The 19287-nt window shown below is 43.6% G+C and overlaps 1 protein-coding gene across 1 annotated transcript; it reads right to left on the bottom strand.

Moving 5' to 3' along the window:
* Window positions 1-1186: 1186 nt before the first annotated feature.
* Window positions 1187-19173, bottom strand: ZSWIM3 (zinc finger SWIM-type containing 3). The gene is made up of 2 exons (XM_081149633.1): window positions 18816-19173; window positions 1187-4360 (listed from the first exon to the last, which is right to left on the bottom strand). The coding sequence occupies exons 1-2, from the start codon at window positions 18968-18970 to the stop codon at window positions 2428-2430; spliced, it is 2088 nt and encodes a 695-aa protein (XP_081005759.1). The 5' UTR covers window positions 18971-19173; the 3' UTR covers window positions 1187-2427.
* Window positions 19174-19287: the final 114 nt, after the last annotated feature.

Consider the following 19287-nt stretch of genomic DNA (forward strand, 5'->3'; position numbering starts at 1 on the left):
CACTTACTATGTATCAGCACTGTTCTGGGGGAAATAATAAACATGTCAACAAATAAACAAGGATATATCAGATAATGAAGGTTACAAAGACCACAATACTGGGTAACAGTAAACTGGGGAGGGAAACTTTAGTTAAGGCGGTCAGGGTAGTTCTCTCTGGGGGAAGGATGACATTGGAGCTGAGACCTAACTAATAAGCTAGCCATTTGGTTCCATAAGATCTAAATGGGTGTGAATGTTAGTACTGCATAGTCTTCTTTAAAAAATGGCATTTCAAATATTTGTACAGCACTTTATATTTACAAATTACTTCTTGGTATCCATTCTTTCATTTGATCTTGGTGTATACAAGAGAAATGCAATTGCCCCAAACTTGCTGTGTGATCCTGGGCAAGTCACAAGATCCCTCTGAGCCTCCATCTCTTCAGCTATAAAACAAGGCTAACAAATGTGCATAGCTTCTCCTGCCACTATGTAAATCCCAACATGAACAACAAAGCTCTAGTCAAATGTTTCCTCTATTTGACCCCAAAGCAGGTTATTGTCCCCATTTTACAGATGAGAAACTGAGGTTCAAATAGGTTAAGTGATTTGCCCAACATTACCCTGTAAGTAGCTGAATGCTGAGTCGTTGGCTCGGGATCCTGACTGCTTTCTAAAGTACCTGAGCTTCAAAACCCAGGGACGAGAAAGGACGCGGCCTCTGACCTCTCACCTCTAGCCCGGTGGGAGGATGCTGATGTCAAGACTATTTCATACGGAGTCCGGCCGGAGCCAGAAGAGACGTCAACCTCCCACCCGCTTGGGAGCTGTGTCCAGGCTGACCGTAAGCATCAGTTGCCTCACATCTCCACCCCTTCCGAAACCACTCACCCACAGCCTGGCTCTGTCGCCATGTCTCCCTATTTGACCCAGTGTCTGGCTCTGACTGACCCCTAGGCTCACCAACCGCGGTGCCAGTTTCTCGTCCCTCGGGCCAATGGCCTGAGGTGCTCACGTTAGGTCTTTCGAGCTCGGACCAATCGTAGCCCGGCGGTTCATGGGCGGAGCTGTCACCAGGGTTACGAGGGGCTCGGCTGGCGACAACCAATGAAAGCCTGAAGATATTTGCATCTAGGCGAGTCTGAGCCCGGAGCCCGGAACTCTGGAACCTCCTGTGGAACCCACTGGAAGGGGGTGTTACTATGGAAACTCCCTCAGCGGCCGAAAATGAAATGGAAAATAAATAGCAGTGTTTCGTGAATTTTTTCTTTTCTAGTCAAATTCCAAAGGCCGGGGGTGGGGGTGCGGGTGGGGGTGGGGGTGGGTAGGAAAGGGTGAATATGTAGTTGTACTGAGTCTTTCTGCCTCGGGGAAACAGGCCCAGGTTTCAAATTCCGCCTCCAGGTCGGGTCAGGAGCCCAACCCTTGGGTTTGAGAAAACCCAGATTTTTCTTGAGACAGCTTGGCGCCGCCCAGCCAACCCCTCCCAGTATTTTGCGGAGAGATGCAAAATGGCGCTGTGGCTCGTTAAGGTCACGGTGAACTAGTGCAAGAACCAAGGCTGATTGCCACCTTTTGACCTCAGTTCCCAGGAAGCTGGTGGGCTACCAGGCTCCAGGTGACTAAGATGACAAACTAGCAACGATGAAAGTCAGCGTTATGCTTATAACTATGGTGAAAATGTTCTGTTTATATAAATCTAGAGGGGAAACTAGGCCAACACTGATTTTTGCAGGTGAGGAAACCGGGGTCAAAGAAATTAGGGACTTTTCCACAGTCGTTCTGCAAGCTGCAGGCAGCTGATTCTAGGATTCAGGTTTCTTTCCTCCCTATTTGGCCTCATCCAGTTAGAATATGAGGCGGACTGAAATCAATGTTGAAAGGTTTGGTTGGTAGGAAGAGGAGGAAGTGGTGGATTAAGTCTTTGAATTTGAGACTTGATTCCTTCCCACACATTTCCCTTGCTTATTTGATTTTATTAAAAAAACAACCTTTAATATGAATAAAAATAGACACAAATAACAGATTCTTTGTAAAGAGCAGCAATAGTCAAGGATCACCCTCCCTCCCTTTGTCCCTGAAAACAGGCCCTTTTACTGGGTGTTTGTCTCCCCCTCTCCTGGGTCACAGGTCCATCTCTGTAAAGTGAGTAAGATCTGATCTCAGGGATTAGGGGAGAAAGAGGAATGACCTTTCAACATGGAGACAACTTTGGCCTTAAATAATGAATGAGGCTCCCGCGGAATGCCAAAGGTAGGGCAGAAAAGGGGGAAATTCAAAGGACTGTCACAAAGCAGAGTCCTCTTCTCCCTACTGTAACAATCTTCTTAGCCCTACCTAGGAAGACATTGGTTAAAACACTGACCCCTAGCATGTCCTGCCCACTGTGAGCTATTGGACTTCCAAGGAGAGGGGTTTGTGGTCCAATGCACCAGAGCAAATGCTTCAATCATGAATCGTGGCCCCAGCAAGAGGGAATCCCTCCCCTTCCTCCTGCTTTCCCCAGAGAAAAGGGAGGCGGCCCACATCCTTAAAGTCCCCTGGCTGTGGAGAGGGCTCAGGTGGTTGGTAAGGGTGAGCCCAGATGTCCACAATCTTGCGCAGGGTGGAAAAGCGCTCCTCTAGCTCTGGCCCCTCACTCTGCATTAGCAGGTTTGCTAGCTCCCTGCTTAGGTCCTGGATCATGTCCTTCCGCCTTTGCTTCCCAGGCTGGCCTGTGTTTGGAACCACAACAGGGTCCCGGAGCCCTCCACTAGGCCCGAGAAGGTGCTGGTACCTTTTTTGCCATCTGCGGCAAACCATGGTTTCACCCACAGGCTTCTGGCTGGTGTGCAGCAGGGCCAAAATGTGTCGGCATGGCAGGTGGTACCGTTGTTGAAAGGAACAGCTGCAGCTACAACCATCTTTGCTAACCTGGTGAGAGTCCTCTAGCAGCTTAATGTCCACTGAGGAGCCAGCCATATCCATCAGGTGGGTAGAGTTCTGTACCACCTCCCATTCATTGTAGCACAGCTTATAGGCTAGTTCAAAGCCACTCTGGTGCAAGGTGTCTAGCATGCCACCCTGGGAGGGCTGCTCCTGTGGCTTCTGCTCCAACTGCACCTGCTGTGGGTATGGCTTTGTCTCTTTCATGGGGAGCCTGGTGAGGCTCCCTCCACAGATTTCAAAAGGCTTCTTGGACTTTGGTGACATGCTTGCTGGCCGGGCTCTCTTTAACTTGGGAGGAGCTGTGGGCAAGTTTTTCACGCCTTTGGTATTAAAGAAGTCAATGTAATCCACAAAGCGGAGGATGCAGTCCAGCAGGGACTGCTGTTCCCGAAAGAGGCTTGACACCTTGCTAGTGACGATGTCTAGGCTGTCCATGTAGGTGTTACACGCATGAAGCCCCTTCCTGACGTGCATGTACCACAGCAGTTCACAGGAGAACCAGTGGGCCTGCAGGAAGCTGAAGAGCTCCTCATCTAGTAGGGCCTGGGACATCTGACAGAGATTCTGCAGGCTGGCAGCAGAGGTGACAAACACAGCTTCCCGCAGGGCTTCCTTCATGAGATTTTTAAAGGATGGATTTGCTGAACTACGATGCAACTTCTTCTCTAAGAGTCGGGTTGTGTGGTAGATGGAAAGGAGAATGCGGGCAGCAGGGAAGATTTCCTGCAGGATGGCTCGGTGAGGGAAGGACGGGTCCACAAAGACCACCTTGATCTTGGGCCAATCTGAGTTGAACTCTGTGAAGATACCCAGCATCTTGGCCACAGACGCGGCTGTCTCGGCCTTGAGCACAGCAAAGTGTACCACTCGACCCTCTCGCTCCTTGTTCTCCACCAAGAAAGCATAGAGGATGTGGCCCTGGGCATTCTCCACCCGGTGCAGCAAGAGATTTTCCGGGAAGCGGACGAACAGATTGCTCATCTTGCTGCTCTGAAAGCTGAGCCGGTCCAGGCCTTGGCTGTTGCCTACACTGAGGGAGGCCATGGAGCCCTCATCCACCTTAAGAAAGTTCTTCATCACTTTTGCTATCTTGGCCAGGTCAGAAGGAGTGATACCCTCCTGCTCTGTCTTTGAGGCTGCTCGGACCTTATTTAAGCAAAATGATGGTTCAGCTGGGAGCCTCTCAGCCCTGTTTAGGTCTTTTTTGAATGTGAGCTGCTCGGGCTCAGGTTTCTGCAGGCATATTGTCTTTTCAGCTTCAGCAGTGTCTCCTTCAGGATCCACAGTTTTGGAGTCAACATGTATATGCTGGGTGTTGAGTTCACTGATAAACAGTCTATCCAGTCTCTCACTGTACTGCAGGAGCAAGTATGCTGGGCACATGTCCACCTCTGGTGCTCTCTTCCTGTTTGACTGGGTCCGAATACAGACAAATTTCACCTGCACATATCTAGGGAAGGTAGAGGTAACAATGAGAAAGGTGCTGACCACCCCTTTTCTAAGACAAGGCCCTGTTGGGACTTACAGTGACTGATCTATTTTCTGGAGACCACAATGCAGTGTAGGATGTAGGGAAGGAAGATTTACATTCATTCTCCAATCTCAAAGTATGCAGCTCTTTCTTTAAAACCCTGTCTAACTAAAACTCCTCCTTTTCATCTACAGCAGTCCTAAGTCCCAACTCCTTTCATTCACTCTCTGTTGCCCATCTGTAGCTGCCAACAATTCAATCTGAGGCAAGATACAACGGAAAACAGATAAGAGGTAATAGAGTACCTAGCTGGTTACTGTTTAAAATGTCCCCTTCATTCCTGCCTTTTGGGAGCCATTGCCTACTCCAGACAACAAATATAAAAGTGGCCCTGCCCTGGGCAGGTGGTTTAGTTGATTTGAGTGCCATCCCATACACCAAAAAGTTGCAGGTTCAATTTCTGGTCAGGGCACATACCTAGGTTGCATGTTCTATCCCAGGTCGGGGCATGTATGGGAGGCAACCGAATGATGTCCCCCCCAATTCCTCTCCCTCTAAAATCAATTAAAGTCCTGGTCTGTTTGGATCAGTTGGTTGAGTAATGTCCCATGTACCAAGAGGTTGCCAGATTCCAGGTCAGGGCACATGCCTGGGTTTCGGGCTTGATCCCCAGGTGGGGGTGTGCAGGAGGGAGCTGATCGATGTTTTTCTCTCTCTAACATCAACAAAAACATATTTTAAAAAATAAAAGAATACAAAATCAATTAAAAGAAAAGCATACCCTCGGGCAAGGATTAAAAATTAAATAAAATTTTAAAAGTGGCCTTCAGTAGTGAGGTTATCTCTGGGCCTCTTCTCTAAGAAGATCTCTGTTCACCTTTCATTTAAAGAAAAATGTCCACATCCTAAGAGATTTTGAGAGCCGCTGGGCTAGATAATCTTTAAAGTCCCTGTTGGTTTTCCCATTCTAGGCAGAACGTGATGATTCAAAGGAGAAGGGTAATTAAATTGGTTATCTGCTTTTTCTCTTTTCCTATCAACTTTCAACACACACTTCAAGGCCCAAATAAGGTCCCACCTTTTCCCAGAAGCCTTTGTGGATCCCTCAAGTCACAGTGATTACTCCTTTCTCTGTATTCATAGCATTTATTTAAAATAAAAGGCTTAGATTACAATGGATGATGTTTCTCTCTCATCAATGTTTCTATCTCTTTATCCCTCTTCCTTCCTCTCCCTCTAAAAATCAATAAAAACATTTCTTAAAAATATAAATTAAATAAAAGGCTTAGCAGATTCTCTGGATAGCAGGATACCTAGTGGTTAAGCAGTGTTTTGCTGGAGCTGACCGCTGGATTTGAACCCTAGCTCCCTCACTCAGAAGCTGTTTGACCTTGGGCAATTCACTTTACTTCTGTGTGTAGTTTCCTCATCATAAAATGAAACTCTCTTATTAGGGTTATGAGAATTAAATAGGCCACATTTCACCAGTGTTGACAGAAAAAATTTTAAATCTCCAGTTGGAAACAACAATGGATTAAGACAGAAATAAAATCATAATAACATTAGTGCTGGATGTCCTTAGCCTCTGCTACCTAATTCGCCATAATGAAAATGCACACCCCTCATACCTTGCTTCTGGACAAAGGCAATTAGAGGGGTCTTATCCCAATGTGGCTGGATTTTAACTATTTCCCACAAAAACATAGGAGCTGTGGAAACTTGGGAAATGATTACTTTTTTTAAAGAATTATTCTTTTGTTGATGAGTTATTTTGATACTAACACTAGAAAAAGGGAGATTCTAGAACATCTTGAAATTGGAATACAAATAGTATTCTCTTGGGTTTGTTGAAAATTAAGCAGCTTATGCAACCCTTTGCGTGGTGAGAAATAAGCCCCCTGCAGTCCTACTCATTAAGCTTTCAGTGACTTTTGATAACTCCCCAGATTTCTCACGTCGCTGCTTAACACAGCTTTTAACTGAGTATTTGCTCCTGATGGTTTAAGAAATGTTCACGTGGTATCACCGTCAAGTTTTATTTTATCTTTTTATCCCTCTGTGGATGTGAGTTTGAAACAAGCATGGTACTATAATCCTGATAGAATGGTCTAGAATGAGAATTATTTTTTAGTGGGAGACCCTTCCATTTTAATGTTTTTAAAGTTTTTAATACAAACTTGGCATTGGAAAAGGGAGGGAAAGAAAAAGAATGTTTACTAAAAATCAGTGTCTACTCTTCCCCTTTATGACTGTGTGTGTATTCATGGTTGAATGGAAAGAAGAGAGAAACTCTTGGGTTTTCTGTTGCCATGTTAAGTGTGGAGAGGGATGCTTGCCAGTATGCTAGCTGAAGCCAGAGCAAGTATGTCTCCATCAGGCTATCAGCAAGTCTTCAGCTGAAAGCTGAGGACAGAACTGATTAGTGCTTGATCACACTGGAATTGATTACAAGATGGGGATGCCGGCTGGGTTAAGCACCCAAAGAAAAGAATGCAGCAGCCCAACTTAGTGTTAAACTAGGTTTCTGGATTTGAGACTGACCTTTCCCCTACCTTACTCCACACACCTAAAATTGTCTGTTTTCTTAACAGACCAAAGAGCAAAGAAGGGGGGGAAAAAAAAGTAAAACACTACCAATCTGTGTTACTCAGGTACAATTTTGTGGTGACATTTTTATCTGTTTTCCTTGTATTGCTCTTAAAAGTCCTGTCTCAGCATATTATTCTGCTGTTGCCTCTGTCCTCCTTGGGGCATCTCAGTTCTGGATGCTACTGCTGGTGTCTCTACTGCTGTTATGTGACTGATAGGATGGAAGTGACTGTTACAGTGAGGGCTCTTCGTAAAAGTTTTTTAAAAAGGACGCTGTATACATATTATGCAACATCAGTTTGATATCTTACTGTCAAGTATGTTTCTCAATCTGTATTTATCCATCCCATTAATAAATGTTAATTATAAAACAAACAAATAAAGAATTAAATAAGCCACAGATCTAATACTAAGCCCAGAGCCTGGTTCGGTCTTTTATTATTTTAAATTAAAGTCAGCTACTGTTATCACAGCTCTTATGCTTTGTGACATTCACCTGGGTGTTTATGCAATACATTCCAATTGGATGGGGCTGTCTTCAAGTGGCACAACTGAGTTATTCCTCAGTGTTTTCCAAGCACCTAACACAATACTCGCTATTCCTTCATCAAACATCTGCTGGATAAATGACTCACAGACCACTGGTGGGTGGAATTGGTCATGCCCCTGCCTCCTCAGGGAGTGCCCCAGCCCAAAGACAAGAAGGGGGGGGAATCTCAGGTCCTGGCCTGACATGACAAAGCCTGGGAATTTCACCAACCCCTTTCCAAACACTCTAATCCAGCTGGTACTGCTTGCTCACCCTGTAGGGCAAGCTTAGAAAAACAGGATATGCCAGGATGGCAATAACAGGGTGGAGGGGGCCAGGGCTAAAAATGCACCTGCTGTGTGCACAGTGCTGGGCCAGCAACACCATGCCCACCTTGGGGCCAGGAAGGGACTGGAGGAGCCCTGTAGTATGCACAACCAGTGAGGGATGACTCCGGTGTGGCCTCTGCCTATGTCTCTAGCCTCATTTGTCACCCCCTTACCATCTTGTTTTTGTGTAGTCCAACTGTCTACAGCCTCCCACATTCACTATGCTGTGTCTCACCTCTGTGCCTTTGCTTGTGTTTGTTTCAGTCTGGAATGTCCTTCTCACCTGCCTTCATTTTGAAGCTTACTCATTCTTCAGGACCATCTGCAACCATCACCTTCTCTGGGAAGACTTCCCCAAGCCTTTATTTAATTAATTAACTTATTTGAGTTTTCAGCTACAAAGATAAGTAATTTATTACAAATAAAATTTCATGAGGATATCACTGAACTGTCTACATTTTCGGTATATCCTTATTACATATGTTCAAGGAGGCCCTATGCCTTTAGGTTGGGCCCTGCCCTTTGGATGGCTCAACATCCTTGCATAGCTCTAGTTCATCAAATTATGTTGACTTTATGTGCTCTTAGCACGTTTGTTAAGCTAGTCCAAAGAAAGATGTTGATGAGTCCCAACCATAAAGCTCTTTCTGCCTTTTTTGGTTCCAGTAATGACTGTATCTCCCAAAAGAATGACTTGGTATTCTTTTTCTTCCTTTTTAAAAAAAAAAAAAATTTTAGAGAGAGAGAGGAAGGGGGAGAGAGAGAGAGAAACATCGATGTGTTGCTCCACTTGTTTATGCATTCATTTGTTGATTCTTGTACCTACCCTGACTGGGTTCAGTGTGTTGGAATAATGCTCTAACCAACTGAGCTACCTGGCCAGGACTGGCATTCTTTTTAATTCCTCCTTCTCCATGTATCTATATCCAATATGTTAAGAAGTCTTTTATTTTTTATTTTTTTTAAATACTCACTTGAGGATATTTTTTCCAATGATTTTCAGAGAGTAGAAAGGAGGGAGAGAGAGGGAAAAGGGAGAGAGAAGCTTCAATGTGAGAGACTGGTTGCCTCCACTTGTGCCCCGATTGGAGCTGAGGATTGAACCTGCAACCCAGGTATGTGCCCATGACCGAGAATAGAACCTGTAACCCTTCAGTGTGCAGGCGGATGCTCTAACCACTGAGCCATGCTGGCCAGGGCAACAAGTCTCTTAAATTCTTTCCTACCACTACTACATGTATTAAGGATTATTATATGCCAGGCTACATATAAGTCTCTAACATGCATAATTTTATACAATGAAAAAAGGTTCTATTATCCAAATTTTCCAGATGGGGAACCAGGCATAAAGAGGTTCTTCTCAAGGATGAGAATCTGGGATTTAACCCTCCAGCTAAAACTGAATGATATGGGATTTGAACTAAGCCTGCTTGGCTACAGTCTGCGTAGTTAACCATTATGCTGCTTGTTTTCTTTCAAAATATTTCTCCTTTCTCTGAATTCTCCTTTTACCCTACTCAACTTGACCCTCAACACACTGGTTGTTCAAGTTCAATAACTTCCTTAAAGATCTCTAAACATACTGTCCTTGCTGGCATCATGCTTTTCAAACTCGATGGGTACTAGGTTGAAGCTTTTATTTTCTTCCTGCTTTCTTTAAGCTTTTTTATCGAGATATAACTTATATACATTGAAGTACACATTCTTTTGTAAGGATTCTTTGAGCACTGTAGTTATTTTAATCTGTACTTATTTCTGTCTCCCAGGTTAAAGTGAAGACTCCCTTCAAGACAGGGATAGGGTTTTATACAGTCATCCCTTGGTACCTGCAGGCGATTGGTTTCAGGAATACCAAGAATATAAAGCCCGTGTATGCTTGCCCTGGCCAATGTGGCTCAGTGGTTACAGCACTGGCCCACACACCGAAGGGTTGTGGGTTTGATTCCCGGTCAAAGGCACTTACCTGGGTTGCAGGTTTGATCCCTGGCCCTGGTCAGGGTGCGTGTGGGAGGCAACCAATCGATGTGTCTCTCTCACATCAACATTTCTCTCTTTCTTCCTCTCCCCTCCCCCCTTCCACTCTCTCTAAAAATCAATGGAAAAAACATCCTTGGGTGACGATTAACTAAAAAATAAATAAATAAATCTGCATATGCTCAAGTCCCTTATATAAAATGGCACAGTGTTTGCATATAACCTACGCATATCCTCCCGTTTACTTTAAATCATCTCTAGATTACTTATAATACCTAACATAATGTATGTACTATGCAAATAGTTGTTATGCTGTACTGATTAGGGAATAACAAGAGGAAAAAGTCTGTACATGTTGAGTACAGACACAACCATCAACCATCATAGGCCTAACAACATAGTACATGTCAGCAACAACATACCTTTTTCCCCCCAAAAATATTTTTGATCTGTGGTTGGTTGAATGCACGGATGCAGAGCCCATGGATATGGAAGGCTGATTGTACTTTTAAAAATCTCCTTTTGCATGCTTATATCTAAGAGCACTCAACCAGGACCTGGAGGAAGGGAGTCAGACAATCTTGCTGATTCTTTCTAATCTACTCTGTAGGTGTTCGTATTCCCTTATCTATCTGTGTCCCCAGTGTACTCCCAGTGCCTGGCACTGCACCAGGCACAGACTAGGTGCTGTAAACACACATACTCAATGACATTAATGAGTGTGTATGACACAGAAAGTTCTTCCTATAACATGAGTAGAATGCTGGGAAGATCACTGGGAGAGTTTGGTCAGATGACCTGACTTCTAGTACTAGCACTATTAGTCTTACTAACTATAACTTTGGACAAGTACTTTGTTTAATTTCAAACATTTAGTAAGTCCTACTATGTACTAAACACTGTTAATTGCTCCGAAGGCTACATACACCAATTAGATAGTCTCTATTCTCAGTCTAGTGAACAGAAGAAATTATAAAATAGATGGCCAGTAAAGTCAAGATTAAGTGGTGAATGATTAAACAGAGGTACAAGCAATATACTTATACAGTGGAAACTCAGTTCTCAAATGTAATTCGTTCTGGAAGGCTGTTCGAGAAGTGACTTGTTTGAAAATCAAATCATTTTTTCCCATTAGAAATAATGTAAATTGAATGAATCTATTCCAGACCCCCAAATGATTCCTTGTTTTAACCTTTCTTATACACAGCACATGTCTAAGCTCTACCGTTGTTCTCACAACTTTCCTTTTCACTCTGCTGCTATCACTAACCTTCTCAGGACCCATGATGACTTACTATACATATTTAATAATAATAAACAGCAATAAAAGCAAAAAAAGGCATAAAAATATTCACAGCACAATTTCCTAAGATGTTACCAACATGAGGTTTAAGGGTAAACTTACTCATACTCTCATGTTCTCTCCTTTTTTTTTGTCACCTGAGAGATGGGTGACTGATCACACAGGTATTAAAACGAAAGGGTTGTCGGTCAAGAACTGAAGTTTTGTTTGACAATGGAGACATTTTTTTTTGTTAATAACTTGGTCAAGAACCAAATTGTTTGAGATGGAAGGCATTCCAGAACCAAGGGGTTTGACTGTAACTGAATAGCATTCATCTTGACTATGGGGATTGGAACAGATTAACTAAAGCTTCTAATTCATTTCACATAAGATTTGTATCCTTGCCCAGTGGCTGAGAGTCGACCTAGGATCCAGGCGTTTGGGGTTCGATTCCTGGTCAGGGCACAGGCCCAGGTTGAGAGGACTAGGCAGCCAATCAATGACTCTCATCACTGATGTTTCTATCTCTCTCTCCCCCTCTCCTTTCCTCTCTCTGAAATCAATAAAGATATATTTTAAAAAAAGAAAAAGATTTGTATCCTTGTTGTGCATAAAGTGCACCTGAAGCAATGCACACAATATTTTATAATCAGAGTAAAGCCATTTTAGACAATATAAGTTAAGTTATGAAAGTTATATAAGACTCAGAATCAGAAGATCTAATTTAAATTTCATCTTTAACACTTAGTTGTGTGAACTTATGGATAAGTCACTTCACTTCCTCTGGGGAAGCCTCCAAATCCTAATCTACAAACATGAAAAAAACAAGGGTGCTGGTCTATAAATAATCAGTACCTGATCCAAGAATAATCAGTACCACTAAAAGCAAATTCATTTAAAAGGCTTTGACAGGATCTGTTGGTTGCCACCCAAGATCCCTTAGCCCCCTTTTCCCTTCAGAACAGAAAGCCATTCACCTCCCCCATATAGTTAACCACTTCAGGCCTAGTCTAAACCCATTAAAGTAATCTTATTAGGAATGGGCATGGAGACTGACCCAATTCTGAACAAAGATACATGGAAGGAAATCAGCAGGAAACCAAGGAAGGCTTTTTCTTGTGGATGTGACTCCTGCATTTGTACTCTGTGGGAAGCCATCCTGAGGGCAAAGCTGAGACCTGAGGATAGCAGAGTGGAAAGGAGCAAAAAGCCTGGGCAACTGAAACAATCCCCTTCAAAGGCCCACCTCTGGGCTTCTAAGAAATAAGGCATTTTGAGTCAGGGTTTTCAGTTAATTGAAGCCAAAAACATCTCCAGAAACAACATTTCACAGTAAATAGTAGGAAAAAAGGTTTGAATGGAACTTTATCTTTAAAAACTGAGACTAAAACTATGAAATTAATGTATTTAACAAAACATAAGTGATAATGGCAGCTATACGGCAAATCTTAGAATAATCAAAGAATGATTTAAAGTGTCATTTGTTGCCCTGACCGGTGTGGCTCAGTTGGCTGAGGAGAGTCCACGTGCCGAGGGGTCACTGGTTTGATTCCTGGTCGAGGCACATGCCCAGGCTTAGGGTTTGATCCGTTGGGGAAGGCAAACGATTGATGTTTCTCACATCAATGTTTCTCTCTTTCTCTCTCTCCTTCTTCCTTTCTCTCTTTAAAATCAATAAAATACATATATTTTTAAAAGTGTCAACTCCCCCCGACCCCTGGAGTATATTTCCCCCTTCTGTCTCACATTTGCAATATGTAAAGGTTGGTTTGGTTTTACCATAATATTCCTGGGCGTTATCACGTTTCCTAAAAGCCTAATTTAATTTTTTGCCACATTGCTTTGTAAATCTTTTGCTTTTCAAGCTCTTATCATATCATGATCCTTGCTTGATTTCCCTTCTCCATTTGTTAACTGGTATAAGGCTGAGGGTGATGTAAGGACTTCAAGTCCTACAGCTCTTGGGAGATGTGTAATTTCAGTCTGCAATCAGTTTTATTTGCATTGTATCACCCTGATGTTTACCACATCTATTCATTAGTCAGAAACTGACTACCAAAGAATTTGATGGGGCTGGTAGGGATAAGCAGGAAGGAATGATTAAGTACTGACTCATTTTATAAGTGGCCAGTATATTAGCAAGATTTTTGTGTTATTATTTTTGCTTTCCTACGCAGCCTTGCGACTATGGATACATGGAAAATGAAAACTCATAACAGGGCTTACCCTCAGTTCAAAGGGTGTAATGAGGACTAAATAAAACAATGACTGTAAAGTTCTTAGTGTTTGGAATGCATCCCAAAAGATGTTTAAAAAAGGTAGCTATGGCCCTGGCTGGTTTGGCTAAATGGTTAGAGTGTCGGCCTGTGGACTGAAGGGTCCCGGGTTTGATTCTGGCCAACGGCACATACCTCGGTTTCAAGCTCGATCCCCAGCCCTGGTTGGGGTGCTTGTGGGAGGCAACCAATCGATGTATCTCTCAATCAATGTGTCTCTCTCTCTCTACCCCTTCCACTGTCTCTGAAAAGCAACCGAGAAAATATCCTCAGGTGAGGATTTAAAAAAGAAAAAAAGCCCAACACAGTGTACTAGGGTGTTCTTCACAACACTCCAACAGTCAGTCTGTCCCTGCTAAAGGCCTGGGCTGCTCATGAATTCACTTCCTCATCAACTAGCTCAGTCTACTGTCCGCAAGGGTAGAGACCACAATTTACCCATCTTTATACCCCAGCTCAACACCTGGAGGTAAACATTTTACCTCTTACTAGAAGTTAGTTGAGCCCAGCCCGGCGTGGCTCAGCGGTTGAGCATCGACCTAGGATCCCAGGAGATTGGGGTTTGATTCCCGGTCAGGGCACATGCCCAGGTTGCGGGCTCGATCCCCAGTTGGGGGTGTGCAGGGGGCAGCCGATCAATGACTCTCTCATCATTGATGTTTCTCTCTCTCTCCCCCTCTTCCTCTCTCAGAAATCAATAAAGATACATTAAAAAAAAAAAGTTAGTTGAATGAATTAATAAACAATTGGAATTACAAAGCTGTTAAGAGCTCTGGCAATAAATAGGCTGGGTCCGACTTTCAGTTCTAACACCTGGGTGCTTTCTTACAGGTACTAGTTTCCTGAAATCCTATCCTACTCCCTGCTCTACCATGTCCCCTCTTTTCTGCCCATTCCCATTTCTTTTGGCTGTAACTGTACCAAATTCAGACTTCCCTGGCTCACACCAGGTGATTTTGAAGGTGGGGTGCTTTTTGCCATAGGTTCTCTTACTATTTTCCTCTTCCAGCTCTTGAAAACCTTAATCTCTGCTCCTGACTCCCCTTTACTATATCTATCCTGTCTCCTGCCTTTTGCTCAAGAAAATGGAACTCAGAAGCTCTGAGCCTTAATGTGAAGCAGAGAGTAGAAACTATTAGTACTCTTAACACTTAACTTCTCTTGGCTCTGTTCCCCAGCTGCATAATAATATTATCATAATAGCAGTTAATATTTATGGAATGTTTTCTATGTACTAGGCACTGTGTAAGCATTTTACATGTATTAACTCATAATGGGAATAATAAAACCTACTTCTGAGAAGGTTAATCTGAGGACCAAGTCAGGTAATGAAGGTGAATGTGCTTTGTAAACTCTGCAAAATGTCAAGGATGACTGTTTTCTTCTAATCTAGAGCCAGCACTGGTATCAAGTATCAACCAGCACTCCCACCCTACCCACCAGATTAATGTTCCCTGTCATCCCCCATCCAGCACTCCAGACTTTTTCTTTGGAGCACTAGCTACTATTTTAAGGAAATAATTATTTCTGTGATTGAAGTTTAATATTTGTCTCCCTGATTAGATGACAGACAAATCTTTTTCAACACTATATCTCCAGGCACTAGCATGGAGTAAGTTTTCAGTTAACAATTGTTAAAAATCAATGAATTAAAATGCCCATACAATGGAATAAATGATGTGGAATAATCTCCAAAATACACTGATAAGTGAGAAAAGCAAGTATGCAGCCACTTCTGTTAAAGAAAAAAAGGAGGCATATGCATGTTCAGGCTCTGTATCTCAGGAAGGTAACAGTGATTGCCTCTAGATAACACAGTGGAAGGGACACTGACTTTTAGACCCTTTAGTACAGTTTGAAAAAATTTTTTTCTTTAAAGATGAAAAAACAGTTTGTATGTAAAATAATACCATAATTAATAAATACTAATATAAGAATAAACTGTGTACTCATAACTGTAAACCTACTTTGGCCCTAGCCTGTATCAAACACTCAACAACAAATTCATTTTTTAAACTGTTCAACCTTCAAGAACAAAAATGAATGAAACTAATCCCAACCCTCCAATCGGGTATCTGAGTCCCTTCAATTTTCTTTTCCACTGCTCCAGCATAAATCTTCCTTCTAGCTAAGCAGGGCTCCTGACTGCCTTAAGGACATGATGTTAACATGTGTAAGAACTCACACCATTTCTCTCTCCAAAGTTAATCCTCCTGTGATAGACAGAATGGTCCCCCAAAGATGTCCATTCACTTCCTAAACTCTAGAACCTGTGAATATGGTAGGTTACATGACAGAGGAATTAGGATTGCAGATGAAATTAAGGTTGTTAATTAGCTGACTTTTTTAAAAAGGGAAATTATCCTAGATTGTCTGGGTAGGCCCAATATAACCACAGGGTTCTAAAAGTAGAAGAGGGGAGCCAGAGAGGGAGATGGGATGACAAAAACAAGGAGAAAGTGATGTGTTGTGATGACTGAACCAGCCATTGCTGCTTTGAAGATGGAGGAGGAAGGGAACCATGAAGACGAGGAAATGGAGTCTCCTCTACAATCTCCAGAAAGAAATGAAGCCCTGCTGGCATCTAGATTTTAGCCCAGTGAGACCTGTGTCTGACTACAGAACTATAAGATAATTTGTGTTTAAACCACTCCATTTGTAGTAATTTGTTAGGGCACCAAATAGAAAACTGATTTTCTCTCTAGTGAGTCCCTACAGCACTTATTTCACTGAATCATGTGTAGCACTTGATGACTCATTCATTAAACAATTACTTAAAGTCTGCAATGGGCCAAGGCCTGTGCTAGACCCTAGGGATGGTCTGCCTGAATGGTGCTTATGTGCAACTGTGAGGTGTTTGGATTTGACCCTATTCAGTAGCACTATGCTAATCAGTGAGAACGCAAAAAATGTAAATCATAGTCCTTCCCTGGAAGAGCTCAGCCAACCCATGGAAACCTCTGTAAACTGTATTCCAAAACAAAAATATGCTGTAACAGGAGTAACAGGTGCTGGACAGCTGCAACAGGTACTGCCAGAACACAGAAGAGCATCTAACCTAATCTTCAGGGAGTTAAAGCCTTCCTGGAAAGTATGCTGAAGTATGAAGGAAAAGTCACAATTAGTTTCCCACAAGAGGTCCAAAATAGCATCAGCTTGCACAAGAATATTTATTTTAACAGTTGTTTATAAATATATCCCATTTGGAGGCCACTACACTGTTACTTCTTACATATTATTGCTTAGATTGGTTCTAAAACAGGTTTCTTTGAATATTAAAACTGAATTTAAAGAACAATGTTAAGTAAATTGTAATTCAGGATATATAGTACTGATATGACGTGTACAAAATTACTGACATTAGAGAAAACGTGAGCTAAGGTAAGTGGATGGGCAAGGTGGACATAATAAAGATAACCAGGAAGCTCTGGGCTTGGGACAGGGCTGAGTATGATCAACGGTCTGGTGCGCCTGGCTAAAGTCTTGGACATCAGGCTGAGGGCAATGGGAGGCCACTGCATTTATCTGCCCTAGAATGTAAGTATCTTGAGAGCAGGGCATGTGTGTGTGCTAGCCTCACTGCTTAGAAAGATGCTACTGGCATAGGATAAAGTCCAAACACCTCACAATAGCACCTAAAGACTCTTCAGTAGGCTCCAACTGACTTCGTCTCCTGCCAAGCATGGCGTCCAACCCTGTTTCTCAAATATGCACCTTCTTTCACATCACATCTGTACCTTTTTTTTTCTTCATGCTCCCCCACTCCACCCCATCCACCCCCATTCACAATACAGACCAGGCAAAGGGGCTGGGCGGAGGTGCATATGGGGAGGGAGGTACTCTGCTGCCTCTTTCAGTAGTCAGTGTAAGAACACAGCCTGTGATAAGTGCTAGGAGGTCACACAACTGTACCTTTGCCTCATGACTCCTGCACAGTAACTTCTGGTCACACTCCTCCATGCTACTCAATAATTAACCACTGAACTCCTACTCTAGCCCTTTGCATTCATTCATGGCCCAGTAGGAACCATTACTTCCAGCATGAATAAAGCCTTTCTCTACTTCCAGGTGTTTGTCACTTCTTCTGCACGACTCTTAAAGCACTTACCACATACTAGTCAGTTTACTGGAGTCCAACTCTATCCCACGTTAAGCTTTCCGCCCCCCAAATCTGTTTTTATTGATTTTAGAAAGGAAGGGGGGAAGAAACATCGATGTGAGTGATAAACATTGATCAGCTGCCTCCCTGCCTTCTGTACTCACTGAACTGGCTACCTGGGCATGTGCCCCGATCTGGAATCAAACCAGCAAACCTTTCTGTGCACAGGATGACACTCAACCAACTGAGCAACACTGGCCAGGGCTATCCCACCTTAAGCTTTTTGAGGGTAGGCTGGTTTCTTACTCATCTTTATGTTATCTGTACCCAGTATAGCACTGGGCTTCAGAGCAGCGGAAAGAACACAGCCTGCCTTCCTAGGTGAAAGCTTTGGTCAAAGATTTCAACACAGAGGTCTCAGATGTACTCTGACCCTCAGTTTGTCCCCTTTTTACAAACTGAACTGATTTTCATTTTGTAAAAAGTGGACAGAGTCACATAAAGCCTGAATTCACTTGTCTTGCCCCAAATTCTAGCAACACTGGACCTTTATTTCCACATGGCAACCCTCGGCTGGAGTTGATTAGATAGTGCTGCTCTCCATGTTGCCCCTTGCACGCTTCTGTTGTCCCCAGCACAGAGACCTGGTGTTGGTTCTTAATTTCTTCCTTCTTGTTCCTTATAGTAAAATTAAAAATAAACTTTCTTCCATTGGGTTGTTTCACCTGAGCCCTGAATGCATTTGAGTTTCTAACCCTCTGAGCCTGTTTTCTCATCTGCTAAATGGGAGAAATAACATTTATCTATAATTCTCTGTATGTGGGGTAAAGAATTGTACAGACTAGAGAATGCTGCTTATGATGCGACACTGAAAGTGTTTGAAAAACGGTTGTCAATCTCAAGAACTCAATAATTATTTAGAAACCAAATGAATGAATGAACAAACGAACGAAGGGAACTAACCAACAACTGACCGAGTTATTGCTTTGTAAAGAGGAGACTGATGAAGGAAATTATCACCAAGGCATTTTTATGCATTTGCGAAGGCTATACTTTGTGTTTGGGATACTGCAGGTGCTCAGAGAATGGGACAAATTGCAGTTATGAATTTCAGGAAAGCTGTGAATGCAGGAGTGTGAGTGAGGGAAGGTGGAGTGGGTGGTCAAAACCTCATGCCTGTGAAGGTTTTGCTCCTTTCACCAGGCACCCAGCAGGTCCTTAATGAGTGCCTGTTGAATGCTCTAGAAACAGGGCCCAACTGCACGCCCTCCTCCTACAGGCCGCCCACCAAGGGACGGTCCGGCCTCCTGGCCTCCCCCCCACCCTCCTGCCCCACCCCTACGCCGCCCTTACAAGATGTCCTCACGGATGGCGGTGCCATGGTTGAGGTTGTGGAAGCGGACGGAGACGCGGTCCCTGAGAATGAAGGAGCACCTGTTCTCCTTTTTGTAGGCGCTGAAGCACTTCTTGAAGTCCTCATAGGTCTTGAAGCAGCTGCCCAGCTCCATGGCTGCCCCCTCAGCCCACGCCAGGGGATGGCCCTAGGATCGATACCAGGGGTCAGAGGTCACACTGTGAGGGACTGCAGGCTGGCGTGGGCCCAGAATGCTTTCAAGGTCGGCGCCAATTGGGTGGCCAGCTACGGAGCTCAGGAGGAACCCTAGGCCTGAGCGGGTAAAACGGGCTGGGGGCGTCTTTGCTCTCCGACAGAGCGGGAAATGACGCCCATCCCTCTTTATTGAGCCTGTGGGACCCGCCCCTCACGGTCACACCCAATCACACACGGGGTTCCCAGACGGGCACTCATTTTCTCCAATAGCTAGAG

This window comes from Miniopterus schreibersii, assembly GCF_964146895.1.
Source record: "Miniopterus schreibersii genome assembly, chromosome: 10".
Lineage (NCBI taxonomy): Eukaryota > Metazoa > Chordata > Mammalia > Chiroptera > Miniopteridae > Miniopterus > Miniopterus schreibersii.

Coding starts and splice junctions, on each gene's coding strand:
- ZSWIM3 (XM_081149633.1), bottom strand. CDS start 18,970: ATGGAGCTGGGCAGCTGCTTCAAGACCTATGAGGACTTCAAGAAGTGC. Junction 4,361..18,815: donor GCCATCCGTGAGGACATCTT/GTAAGGGCGGCG, acceptor TACCTTCCCTAG/ATATGTGCAGGTGAAATTTG.